This window comes from Vigna radiata, chromosome 4 (assembly GCF_000741045.1).
Source record: "Vigna radiata var. radiata cultivar VC1973A chromosome 4, Vradiata_ver6, whole genome shotgun sequence".
Lineage (NCBI taxonomy): Eukaryota > Viridiplantae > Streptophyta > Magnoliopsida > Fabales > Fabaceae > Vigna > Vigna radiata.
This window is the reverse complement of record NC_028354.1, coordinates 16353320-16367060: the sequence shown is the minus strand read 5'-3', so window position 1 is coordinate 16367060 and position 13741 is coordinate 16353320. Positions and strand designations below refer to the sequence as shown.

The 13741-nt window shown below is 35.1% G+C and overlaps 1 protein-coding gene across 2 annotated transcripts; it reads left to right on the top strand.

Moving 5' to 3' along the window:
* Positions 1-914: 914 nt before the first annotated feature.
* LOC106759331 (nucleolin) lies at positions 915-6404 on the top strand. 2 transcript variants are annotated; one of them, XM_022779951.1, is made up of 12 exons: positions 915-1394; positions 2327-2880; positions 2960-3049; positions 3168-3407; positions 3762-3983; positions 4062-4356; positions 4460-4782; positions 4896-5002; positions 5091-5194; positions 5282-5355; positions 5450-5552; positions 5711-6404. In XM_022779951.1, the coding sequence occupies exons 1-11, from the start codon at positions 1178-1180 to the stop codon at positions 5549-5551; spliced, it is 2328 nt and encodes a 775-aa protein (XP_022635672.1). In that variant the 5' UTR covers positions 915-1177; the 3' UTR covers position 5552; positions 5711-6404. The 2 variants fall into 2 exon arrangements, with proteins under 2 accessions (XP_022635672.1, XP_014497946.1); XM_014642460.2 differs by having other exon boundaries at positions 916-1394; positions 5730-6404.
* The last annotated feature ends 7337 nt before the right edge of the window (positions 6405-13741 follow it).

Below are 13741 nucleotides of genomic sequence, written 5' to 3'. Positions count from 1 at the left end.
TAAATTGAATTAAGTTGAACCAAACGGAATAGAATTAAACTGAGTCACACCAAGATGAACCGAATCGAGTCAAGTCAAACCGAATCAAATCAAGCCAAGCTGAATCAAATCAAATCGAGTAGAACCAAGTTGAATTAAACCAAGTTGAACTAAATTGAGCTTAGCTCAACCGAACTAATCATAACAAACAAGTAGAGCCGAGCTTAGCTAAATGAACAGAGCCGAACTTAGCCGAAGGAGTCTAACTGAACCTATTCAAACGAGCCGAACTGAATCGAATCAAACCAAACTTAATTGAACTAAACCGAACTGATTGAATCAAACCGAACCGAATCAAACTAAACTAAATTAAATGAACTAAATCGAATCAAACCGAGTCAAACAAATCGATTTATCTAACTGAATCGAATAGAGTCCACTCAAACCAACAATTTTTATTTGAAAATACACGCAAGTGTATTTACCATTCCTGGATTGACGAAGTATCGTTATCTTCATAGAAATTCTTTAGGTATAAATCTAAGAGAGTAAGGTTTGCTTATATTTTATTTGTCTTTATTGATTTTATATATTCTGATGTCGTTATCGTTTTGTAATTTGTTTTGTTTACAACTTTTTGCCTAGTTTATCTTATTATAGTGTTTTTATATCTTTTGACCTAAGTTTTGTTCCTCCGGGTCTAATTTGTTTCATATTTTTGTGTTTTTATACTTTGAATTTAATATATCTCATATTCAATTTTTTATTTATTTCTGCTAATCTTGTCTGTCTCACAATGTTAGTATCTTAATTTTTTAAATTTAATTTATCTCATATCTTTATATGCCTAATTTATCTCTTATTCTATTTTATTAATTGCATATTTTATTTAATTTTCACCCTACAAAACATTCTTAATAACCACATGCCACACTTATTCCTTTCCAAGGGTTTTGCCTTTGCTTTTGCGTTTGTTCCCTATTTGATTCTCAACCTCTCTCTCTCTCTCTCTGCCTTTTTATTGTTTCCCTCTTCTCCAAATTCCTTACCTTTTTTCGCATTTTGTTTCACTTCAATTTTCATTGGTCTTCGACTTTAACCCTTCCTTCCTTCTTCTACAAATTAGGGTTTTATTTTCAATTGGGTATTTTTTCCTCCGGGGATAGTTTCCTCGATCTGCGTCAATAACTCTGTGACAATGCCTCCGAGGGTAGTGAAGAGAGGCGCTGCAGCGAAGAGGGCGTCGAGAGGATCCTCGAAGGCTGCACCTGATAACCAGCGTGAGCCAGAAACTGCTGAAGTGGAGGCGAAAAATCATGCAGAAAATTCAGCTGTTGATGTTGGAATGGAAGAAAAACACTTTGACGTGGACCAAGAGCTTCCGGAAGCCCCAAATGGGTCGGCTAAGGTGGAAAGTAAGTCTCTTTATTTAATTTATATATTTTTTAGGCTTTTTATTTGGATCGTTGGAGGGTGAGATGCGTGCAGTGTTATATGTATTTCATTATTTGCTGTATGTTCTGAATTATATGTGTCATGGGGATTGTAGAAAGTTCAAAATTTTACTTGGACTTTAAGACGGGGGTCGTGTGAATTTCGGTTCTGCAAAGGTTTTAAATCGCGGTTGTAATTATGGTCATAGCTTCCTCCCAATACTTCACATTGGGGGAAATTGGAGACGGTTGTAGTTTTTCATCACAATCGAAGGTTGTGGTTTTCTCATAATCCTTGGCATGTGGGAAATTGCGGTAGTTATTGTTTCATTACAATCATTGGCTTTGCGGAAAATTGCAGACAAAGATGACCACAGCTGTGGTTGACAATTGTGAGATTGTGGAGAGCCCCAAAACCTTGACGATGCAGCCATAATTATGATTTCAGGCAGTTTTTTAAAGCCTTGTGTTCTGCACCCGTGTATTGGTTCTTCGTCAATATCTTAATTTGATTAGGAAATAACTGGTGAAAATATAGTTTGGTTGTGGTAAGGATAAATTGATACAGCCCGTCCACCCAAACCATTTTTGAAAATTATGGAAAAAATTCTTACGATGAATTAGTTTGGATGGTGCTGCCTCTTATTGCTCCTTTTTGTATTCATTGTGTAACTTAAGATGGAAGCTGTTATATGGGATGGATATGCTACGAAGATGGGTTTTTTTTGTTGATTTTTTTTTTCTATAGTTCCTTTCCTGATGCATATTAGTGCTGTCTTCTGCACTGGTGGACGTATTAGACCAAGAATGATGAGGATTGATTGCGAAACACGGACTTCCTTATTTTATTAATTAATGTGATGATAGAAGGGTTGTGTATTTGACTGGGGTTTTAAATATTTATTTTTTGGCAGACAATGAAGAGGAGGTTAAGGAGTCTATAGATGAATATGAAAAAGGTGAACATTTAGATTTAGAGGATAATTATCCTGAGTATGAAGCAGAGGATTATGGTGGTGTTGACTATGATGAAAAGGAAATTGAACAAGATGGTCAGGATGAGGCAGATGAAGTAGAGGAAGAACCTGAAGAGATTATAGGTGACGAAGAGGGTGATACAGGTGATGAAGAAGTTGAATATGTTTACGAAGAAGTTGAGGATGATGATGATGGTGAACATGTTGGTGAGGAGCATGAGCATGCCCAGGTGCCCGACGTGGTGGAAGAGGAACACCGCAAAGTTGTAAAGGAGAGGCGAAAGCGTAAGGAATTTGAAGTATTTGTCGGGGGACTAGATAAGAATGCTACTGAGCATGACCTGAAGAAGGTTTTCAGCAAAGTTGGGGTAGTTACTGAAGTCAGGCTGATGATAAATCCCCAGACTAGAAGAAACAAGGGATTTGCATTCTTGCGTTTTGAAACTGTTGAGCAAGCAAAAAGAGCTGTGGTGGAGCTAAAAAATCCAGTGGTAATTTTTTATCTTATTGTTTAAAGCAGGTTTAAAATTGCTAGCATATTAAATCGTGTTTTTATCGCTCCAATTTCAGATTAATGGTAAACAATGTGGTGTTACTCCAAGTCAGGACAGTGATACTCTCTACTTAGGTAACATATGCAAGACTTGGAAAAAGGAAGCTGTAAGTTTTTCTCTTGGTCTATTTCTTGCTGCCTTTGATACTCAAGTTATCCTTTCTAGTATTATTTCTTGCCACTTTCAGGGCTTGACTAACTGCTAATTGCAACTTCTGGTGCCAGTTGAAGGAGAAACTAAAACATTATGGAGTAGAAAATGTGGAGGATTTGACTTTAGTAGAAGATGATACCAACGAGGGGATGAACCGAGGATTTGCATTTTTAGAGTTTTCATCTCGTTCAGATGCTAAGGAAGCCTACAGGAGATTGCAAAAGAGAGATGTTGTGTTTGGAGTTGATAAGCCTGCGAAGGTTTCCTTTGCTGATTCCTTTATTGATCTGGGTGATGAAATTATGGCACAGGTATCTTTATGAATCTGATTTCCTTGCTTTTGCCAAGGGTCATTACATAGGAAATACAAAGTATGGTTCTCTGATCTTATGGAAGCATAAAATCTACATTGACTTCCAACGTAGTGCTTCAGCAGTTTTTTGAATGACAGTATTTTAGGGTTATGACTTAGTTTTCTACTGATTTATCAAAACAATACTGTTGCTTGACTTTATTGTTCAATTAAAAAATTTCCACAAACTTAATCCAATTTACTCTGGAGGAAGGTTAAACTTTATCATATTTAAGAATATTTTCTGTCTCTGTGATGGTCATGGGTGTTTAGCTGTTAATAACTTGAAATGATCATGTGTATGTAACTGCAGGTTAAAACTGTATTTATTGATTCACTACCTCCGTCATGGGATGAAGATTATGTCCGGGATCTTCTCAAGAAATATGGAGAGATTGAAAAAATTGAGCTTGCTAGGAACATGCCAGCTGCACGCAGGAAGAACTATGGATTTGTTACATTTAGTACACATGCTGCTGCTGTGGAATGTGCTGATAGCATAACTAGTGCTGGGTTAGGTGAAGGTGACAGAAAGGTTAGCTTGACTATTAAATACACTGTTCATTTGCAACTGTTAAATGTGTCATTATATAATGCTTCTTGGTTGTTTCAGGCAAAAGTTAGGGCTAGATTATCACGGCCTCTTTCAAAACCTCTTCAGAGAGGCCATGGGAAACACAATAACCATGGGACAGACTTTCGTTCTCGCAACTCTGGAAGATTGGCAAGACCTTCACGTGGTCGACCTGCTCCATCTAGTTATCCTACCCGTGTGGTTAGAGGCATTGGAAGTCGTGCTCCACCAGTTAGACCTGTTAGTGTTAGAAGTAGACGTCCTGTCACATCCATGCTAGAAAGAGACAGGCCAGTTGCTCCTCCAGCTAGAACCTTTGAAAGGAGATTGACTGGTATGAATTATATATCTATCTATACATGTGTGCATGTGTGACATCCCCTTGTTAGTGTGTCTTTATGAATAATATACTATAATATTGTCTTGTTGCCTGTTAGCTCCTGCATATTCAAAAAGTGGCATGAAAAGAGACTATAGTCGACGTGAGGATCTGCTGCCTCCAAGAAGCAGAGTTGCTGCAGATTATGGCTCTAGGATAGCATCTCAGAGGCACACATCTTATAGGGATTATCCTGCCCGTGGTTCTGACTACCCTGAGCTACATAGAAGTAGTTCTCGTGCTGCACCAAAGAGGGGTTATGTTGATGATGGCTATGGCCAAAGATTTGAGAGGCCTCCTCCTCCCCATCTAAGTTATCGAGAAGGACGACCCCGTGACTATGAATCTATAGCTGGCTCAAAACGTCCTTATACTGCTATAGTAAGTTTTATTTCTGAAATCTATTAATTTTATTTTAACTAGATCATTTTAATTGTCATTTCAGTTTTCTTTTTGATAAAATGAAATGTTTTTACATTAATTTATCTCATCAGGATGATGTTCCTCCACGGTATGATACTGGTGCTCGCCAATCAAGATCCCGTTTAGATTATGAATATGGAAGTAGTGCTCCACAGTATGGAGATGCTTATCGTGATAGGTTAGTTTTTATCTGAACAAGGTTCTTGCATTCTCCTTGCCTCAACCCCGGTGTTTTTTAGTAACTTATCCCGCATTTTGATTGGTAGACTTGCAAGATCTAGTCTGGGATATAGTGGCAGCAGAACTTCCATTTCCAGTCAAGAATTACATGGGACGTATGGCAGTCGACAGGGCATAAGTTATGGTGGAGGTGAATATTGTGGCACATATAGTCTTAAGTGTTATCTTAAACATTAATTGTTAAGTGCTTACATCTTTATTGTGTGTTGCATGTCAGGTTCTTTTGGTGGTAGTGATGGTGGTATGTACACATCAAGTTATGGTGGTGATTACGAATCTCGTGGAAGTGATGTAATGTTTCTTGTCTATCTCAATTAGAAGTAGTGTGTTTTATATTTATCTATCTGCGACATTCGCATATTTGAGTGTGTTGTTGATGTTATAGGTTGGAGGCCGCTCATATTCATCCATGTACTCTGGTAGAGGTGTGGGTGGCGGTAGCAGCAGCTATATGGGTGGTGGCGGCGGCTCTGGGTCTTATTATTGAGGTAAGTTTTCTAACTTGATGCCATTGCATTTTGTGAAGTTCATGCAGAAGCACCAGACTATGTAAATCTCATTTTCTCTGAGTTGTCTCTATCCTCGAATGGCATCTCCATATTTTTGGTAAGGGATGACTGGAAAAGGTTGAACACCTGGTCACTAGTGAATTTGTCTATGAACAGATCTAAATACATCAAAAAGACTGCTGTAGGATGTGGAATGTGAAGCTTATACTCAATATGACGCCCTACCATTTGGAGCTGAGCATTACTAAGTAATTGCCTGGTTTAGGAATGTCACTAATTGAAGGGTTATGTCAATTCAAGTCTTCTCTCGATGGACAAGACAAATTCCTACTTCTTGAATTTGTGCTGTAAGCTGAAGTTGATTATAATGGAAAGAGAAATGCTGAGCATATGATGTATAATTTAACTTCGTATTATAAGGTTCCCTTATGGGTGGGAAATGTGAAAGATCACACTCCATGTCCTGTACAATTGGAAAGAACCAAGGCCCTGGATATTACTTTTTGATTACGGATTATTGGATTTTTTCCTGCTGTCATAAAGTTGGTTTTTTTCGTCACAACAGAGATATTTTTCTTTGGAATGATTATATATTCGCCAGTGGTATGATCACGAACAAGAATGAACTACGCTGCACATTGTGGAGCTACCATTGATAGTAGTAATATGAGCACTACTTCGGCAATAAATAAAGGAAAGTTTACGAAATAGTAACACATCCTAGAAAGCATGATGAACTGATAGTGTGTTGCTGGAGTGTTTAACATGATATCTTGTACGGAGGGGGAGTACAAGATCCAAATGGAGCATTATATAATTTTCTTTGAGATCCTTTACTTGCCACCCTCGGAATTTTTCTTTTTCTTTTTGCGATGCATCTCTTTTCCACACTTCATTACTATCGAATCCAGTTGCGTAATATCTGGAAGACCAATTACCCTTATGCTATATCATTGGAAAATGCAACTTTACGAGGTTGTAAAGTAGCTGAATGGATTCAATATCATCTGTGTTACTGGAAGATTTTGAATTTCAAGAAATTAAGGGGATTGGCGCATTATATCCAGGTTATATACCCTGCATGATTTAACTAAACTCATGCCCCATTGACAAACAAGAACTAACCAAAATGTCATACTAAAAACTGTCTTCTCGTGAATTTTTTAACTCCAGTGGGCTAGTTAGTTTCCAAGTCGCCTTAAGTAGCAAATACTTTTTAAGTATTTAATATGTTTGGAATCTTAAAAGGCCTTGGAAGCTGATGCCTGCGAAATTAGAATATCAGATTACTGACTTTTTTATATTTAAAAGATTCTTAGGATATTTTGACATTTCACCTGCCTTTCAAAAGTGCTTCTAATACATACTAGGTTTAATATAATGATGTTTTCTGTTATATTTCATGCAAATCCGAATTCTCTACATTGCTTTATGTTTATTTAGATCCTTGTGCTTCTTGTGAATGATTGGTCTCTCAGTCTAGATTTGCATTGTTCTTAGAATTTATTTTTTTTCGTTGAAAGGCTTTCATTTCACTACCCGTCATGGTGTGTGGGATCTTAACTGACTTGTTGTAGTTTAGTTTCCAGTGTGCTCTTTTTCTGCACTGCAGGGTGTTGCCCCTCTCCAAGTTCTTTGATAAAATTTCTTTCTGCATTGCTTTAGAATTTTTTGTAGTTTTTATTTGACATGACGATCTCGTTACAGATTATGTAAATTGTTCCATTCATGACAGTGTAATTCTGGGTAAAATACCATATAATGCTAAGTTTCGAATTACTAGTCTTGTGTTGTGGTTGTGTGCTTTTGTTTTTTATGTGTGCCTAAAATGAATCCAAACACGAACATGTAAAGCTGTATTACAATGGAATTAATATTAAAATTTGATTTTGGTTAAAATGAACTTCGAAGAATATTTTTGATTTTAAAATAAAGTAGTGAAATTATATCTTTCTATTTAAATTTTCAATTCAAAAAAGGTAATTATTTAACAGAGCTAAATATGAAAACACTTCTGTACATTAGCACGTGGACTTATGTTGTTTTTTCTGTACTGAAATTTGTTGTTTTTTCTCCACTCATTCTTGCGCGTCGCACGGTTTTCCCTTCAGTCCTATCTAAAATATATTTTAGATTAAGTAATTTAAAATATAATTTCAGAATTTATAATTCAAACAAAGTTATGTAATTAGAATATGATTTTGAATTACGTAACTTCTAATATTTTCTCATATTACATAAATGTGATTTAAAATATGATAATAGATTAAGTAATTCAAAATACTATTTAAATTGCATAATCTAAAACATAATTATTTAATCCGAAATATAATTCATAATTCCAAATTATGTAATTTAAAATATAATAATTTAAAACTGTCCTGGGTTACATATCTTAGAATATAGATGAATTAATTATAAGATATCGTAGCAAGTAGAATTGATTATTGAGTATGGGATATTACAACAAGGACATATTGATATTATATATAGTGAACAGTGCAAATGTTCACACGATAATACAAAAACATCACATTCTCCAAAATTTCTGACATGGTTATAAAAAAAGTATTTTATAACTTGAATCAATTGAATTGCCTTAATTCAAATGCCTTTGCTTTCTATTTTTTTTTTTTAATTCTTACTTAGTCTTTGAAATTATGATATTATAATTCATCTCTTGAAAAGTATACAAATCCCCAAAAATATTAAAGGTGTTTTTTTTAAACTCTTAAATGGTCCTCATATTTATAGTAGAAGTGGATCTTCTTGTTGAAATGGGTCTTAAATTTTGAAAAAATAATCAATTAAGCCTTTTCTGTTAAGTGTTCACAGACAATGTTAACAGATGTTGATTTGTAATTTTTTTAAACGATGTGTCATTGTGTATAAATTCAGTAGATGATGTGTTTTACCATCATCAATTCCATGTGGAAGCTAAAATTATTATGGTGGGCAACCCTAATATTTAAAGAGATTCCCTCACATACAATTTCTCATACATCTTCGTCTCGGGAAAGAAGAGCTTGTGGAAGGCAGAAGAACAACACTGTTCAGCTGAGGAATGTCTCGTTCATCTTCGTCTTGCACATGCAAGGGTTGGGGCATTCAACACAGTAGTGGTAGTGGTAGGAGGTTGGGTGTAAAACCCACTTGTTTTTGTGGTCACAATGCAGTGTTCCACGTTGCGAGAACCCCTAAAAATAAGGCAAAAAATTTTGGAGTTACCCTAACTTCAAGGTATGTTTCATGGAAGCATAAATGTGAGTTTTATTTTTTTAGGTTTTGACGAGGGAATGAAAGGATGTGTGTTGTTGTTGCGTTGTTGAACAGGGTGGGAGTGAAAATTTCGTTGGCTGCAACTTCTTTCACTGGTGCAGTGAAGAAGAAATTGATGAAGGAAATGAGCTGAATGTAGAAGAAATAAGTCAAAGTGCAAGAAATGAAAAAGTGGGTGGAACTATGATGAAAATGGAACAAACCGATATTAAAAAGTTGAAAATAACTTGTTTAGAGAAAAGTGTTCTTATGTTGGAAAAACGGTTGAAGGTGTTATTGGGGATGATCTTTGTTATATGTGTTTTTAATGTAATTGTAATATCAATGTTGATGAAACTTGGTTAATTTGTAATTTGGTATTTGTAATGTTAATGTGTGTTTTAATTATAAAGTTACTGATTAATATTTAATAATCTATGAAAAATTATTCAGCAATGGTAATTAATAAATACAACAATGGTCAATAAGCAAAATACAACAATGGTCAATAAGCAAGAAGGGATGATTTACTTTTACATGAACAATTGTAGTCAATAAGCAAAAGAAACCTAATAATATACTTTAACAGAGCCCTAAAAGAACATTGTCTTTGAATATCAAAATAAACCAAAAGAAACCTCATCAAACATTGCCTTTTAATATCAAAATACACCAAAAGAAAACTGATAAAATATTGTTTTTCAATATTAAACATTACATCAAATATAAAAGACTATATTCAAAATGAAAGTCCTAACATCTCTGAGTAGGAAGCACAATAAATTGCTAAGTAGGAAGCACAATAGATTGCTGAGTAGGAAGCACATATGTTGGTGGAGATATTGTGACTTCAGTTTCTTGTGATGGGAGATACTGTTACTTCAGTTTGTTGTACATGAGTAGATTGTTGAGTAGGAAGCACATCTGTTGGAGGTCTTTGTGGACAAGATTTTTTGTTGTGTCCAAGTTGCTTGCAAACACCAAATCTTTTTTCTGGTCGCACCCTTTCTTAATTTACTTTCATTCTTCTTCATCTCCGAAGCCTCTAGTCTTCATTTCTTCTTAGGCCTTCCTGGCATTGTTCTTTTCTTTGGGGGTAATACATCTGGATGTGACGTAATTTCCCAGACACGTTGACCATTAATAGGATAAATGATTGTGTTGTAGGTCTCTTCATATGTTGACTTCCTAAATCAATGCCCAATGTATTCTTTTGCATTTAAATTCAAAAATTTTATTGCAGTAATGGCGTGAGTGCAAGGAATGCTAGTAATGGTCCATTTTCTACATGTGCAATCCATTTTGTCAACATTGACAACAAATTGCTCCCAAATTGAGAAATGTGTATGACTTCAAATAATTTATTTGATGACCACCTATCATGAATACAAATTGACAACACAGTTAGCAATAAAATAGTGATCATGTGAACATAAGTTAATTGTGTCATTAAAGTTACCTTGGTATCCAATATCTGGTTAACCATGATTCCTTTTGAAATATGTTAAGAACTTTAGGGCAGACAGAACCTTCATATGATGTCATCTTTATTCTGTTGGGAGCTCATCTCTTAGTAAACCCTAATGTCTTCTAACATGGTAATAATGGGCTTAGACCTAGTATAAACTAGTACACTATTGAAGCCCTCACACATGTTGTTGACAAGAAAGTCACACTTTAATGTAGGGGTGAATCTAGATCTTGACCAAAACCTGGGACAATTGAATGTGAGTAAATACAACTGTGAAATGTGAGTATATAAACCATTTATAATAGTGAATACATACCTTAGTGGAATGACAATCAAGTATTTAAATGTCTCCAAATTGACCTCTTTAATGTTCCTTATTTTAGGCTCCTATTGTTGTGGATATGTGGTTGTTCCTGCCCTTCACATGAGACGTTTAAGGATTTTCCCAAGAAATTTCTTTCTAAAGTTTGAATACAAATGTCTAACACAAAACTTTGTTCTACCCTAGGTAGAAGATCTTGAATAGTTGGCAAAAGACCTTGACATTTTAAAATAGTTAAGTCAACTTACTTATATGTCAAATTTATTGTAATTAAAATTTGTTAACACTGACCTTTTATTCGTCTGAAATAAATGTGCATGATGCACACACAACTTCCCCACCAAGGTCCTCAATGAGAAGATCCAAGAACTAAGTCCACGAGTCTTTGTTTTCTACCTCAACAACAACATATGCTATGGACATAATTTGTTCATTTGCATCTCTTCTAAATGCTATTAGTAACTCCCCTCCATATTTTCCTTTCAAGAAACATCCATCTAACCCAATAATGGGTCTAGAACATATGAAGTTATCTTTACATGTCTTCAAGCATGCATAAAATCTATTGAAGATTAGCTCACCGTTATTGTTTTCAACTTTTATTTTCACTGTTGAACCTGGATGTGTTCTCAAAAGCTCATGACCATAATCATAAATTCTTCTAAATTATTCCTTGAATGACCCTTCAACATTATATTTTGGAATGACTCTTGTCCTAAAAGCCATATTTCGAGATATACCAACATTCCATTTCCTAGTTACTTTGTCCTTAATGTCCATCACCTTCATATTAGGGTTTTCTCTCACAGTTTTTTCCATCTTTTGATTCAACCATTTCGAAGTCATCAACTTTACATTGAAATATCTAGTACAACTTTGATAATCAATGATTTTTCTTAGCTTCCATGACTTCACACCACACATATATGTGCAATAAGCATACCATTTGCATTTCCCATTTGCCCCCAAACACTTTACTGATACCTTCTTCTTTTCATTCTTAATAAATTTTAATTTTTTCACATTACTCGGTGCATAAGTCCTAATGGCTTCTGCGAATTCCTTCTTCTCAGTGAAAAAGGTTCCTACTTCCCATTTATATTCATCTAAACTTTTAGGCATTGCAAAAGTGAGAAACCTACCATAAGTTCCTATATCATCCTTATCCTCCTCATTATTTGTAGCACTAACCAACTCATCTGACAACCACTCAATGTCAGAAAGTCCACAAACTTCATGAATATAGCATCAGTTGTCCGTGAACACTCACATATTGAAGTGCAAGGTTATTCTATCACTTTTCCTTTAGAAGTCCCAATGTCACATTGAATGGTGACATCAACCAAACTTTCTTCATTGACAGACTCATTCAACTTCCTCACCTACTTCCTCATCTACATCTTCATCCTCATGTACATCCTCATCCTCATCTACATCTTCTAGCTCAAAATCATCTACATCATGTATCCCAGTGTCATCTACATCATCACTATTACCATCACCATCACCAACTATATCTTGCATATCTTTAGCAACATCACTGTCACCCTCCTCCATTTGTGTTCCAACTTGAGCATCAACATCACCCTCACCCTCCTCCATTTCTATTCCAACTTCAGCATCAACATCACCCTCACCCTCCTCCGCTTTTCTTGCAACATCACCTTCAGCATCAACATAACCATCAACCCAATCAATCATTTCTATTATTTGAGGTTCCATGGTATTATGAACCACGTAGAGATGAACTTCATCATTTAACCTCGCAATGTTCAACACACGCATAACACCCCGATCATCACTCAATAGTTCTAACCCATCTGGCACAACTAACTGACTTCCTAAACTGTACCGGAGATCTTTGACATCTATATGACCCAAGTCTTTCACTAAAACTAATATGCCAAAATAGCTCCACAAGTCTGGATCACAAGACCATTCTACTATTTCTCCATCAAACTTTAAATTCCCATTCTCATCACTAACAAAATGTCCAGTATGATGGACCACAACTTTAATAAGTTTGTCATCCATGCTATATTATATGAAGCACAAAGTGTTCACACCTGTACATTATGGGGGGAAATATTATTATTATTACACTTCCTCCCACTCAAATGAGGGAACACTCAGACAAACAAGGGAACAAACTAACATCCTCACCAAGGAAACACTCACAGAGATAGGGGACCACTGCTTCTAAACAATTGAAAAATGCAATATCGGGACCACAACATGTACAACTCTACACATTTCAACATGCAATATCGGGACCACAATATCTACAGTTCTACGCATCAATAGTCATACCACAACGCATAATTAGTCATACCACAACGCAAAAACCCATTTCTCATTACCCATCCCTAAAATGAAAACGCAATAGAAAACCAACCACGAAAGCAAACACAAAACCAATCACGAAATGAAACTAACCTTAACTGGCGTCAACATTCGGTTCGGTTCATGCAGCTTGAGGTGATTGTGTTCGTCTTCTCTCTGATTTCAATTAGTCTCCTGTGCTCACTTACCAAATCCCTACTTCCCTTTTTCTAACCTATTTACTTTAAAAAGTCCTAATCTGAAGAAATCTCTAAAACTTTACAATTAAATTTTGTGCCACGTCAAAAACTATTAATTGAAATAAAAATTCCACGTAATATTACACTTTTACATTGACATATTAAGTGTGTAACACGTCAGCATTTGTGAGTAGTTTACCAATACTTAATTGAAAGGATTTAATTGACTAAAAATTTTAAAATTTATGACTCAATTAAAATTGTTTTCAATAAGATGACCCACTTGAAATTTTACTACAATAAGAGAACCCACTTGAAATTTTACAACAAGTGCGAGGACAACCCAAAGTTTTAATTTTTTTTTTTTTTACTTTGAAACTGGAAAAGGAAAAAATGATAGCTATTTTAATAATTTTAATTATTAAATAACATGATTATAATTTTAAAGACTAAATTTAGAGCTTCTATCTTTAATTAGCAAACTTTCATTCCTGATAAGAGAATAACATTAAAATATAATTAAGAATTAGTAAATTAAGTTTGAATGGCAATAAAAACTATTTTAGTGCTATTATAAAAAACATTATTAGCGAAG

What these genes read in the sequence shown, in the direction of transcription:
- LOC106759331 (XM_022779951.1), top strand. Translation starts at nt 1,178, where the DNA reads ATGCCTCCGAGGGTAGTGAAGAGAGGCGCTGCAGCGAAGAGGGCGTCG. An exon ending in CTTTGAAAGGAGATTGACTG is followed by an intron (nt 4,357 to 4,459) that starts GTATGAATTATA and finishes GTTGCCTGTTAG; the next exon opens with CTCCTGCATATTCAAAAAGT. An exon ending in GGAGATGCTTATCGTGATAG is followed by an intron (nt 5,003 to 5,090) that starts GTTAGTTTTTAT and finishes TTTGATTGGTAG; the next exon opens with ACTTGCAAGATCTAGTCTGG.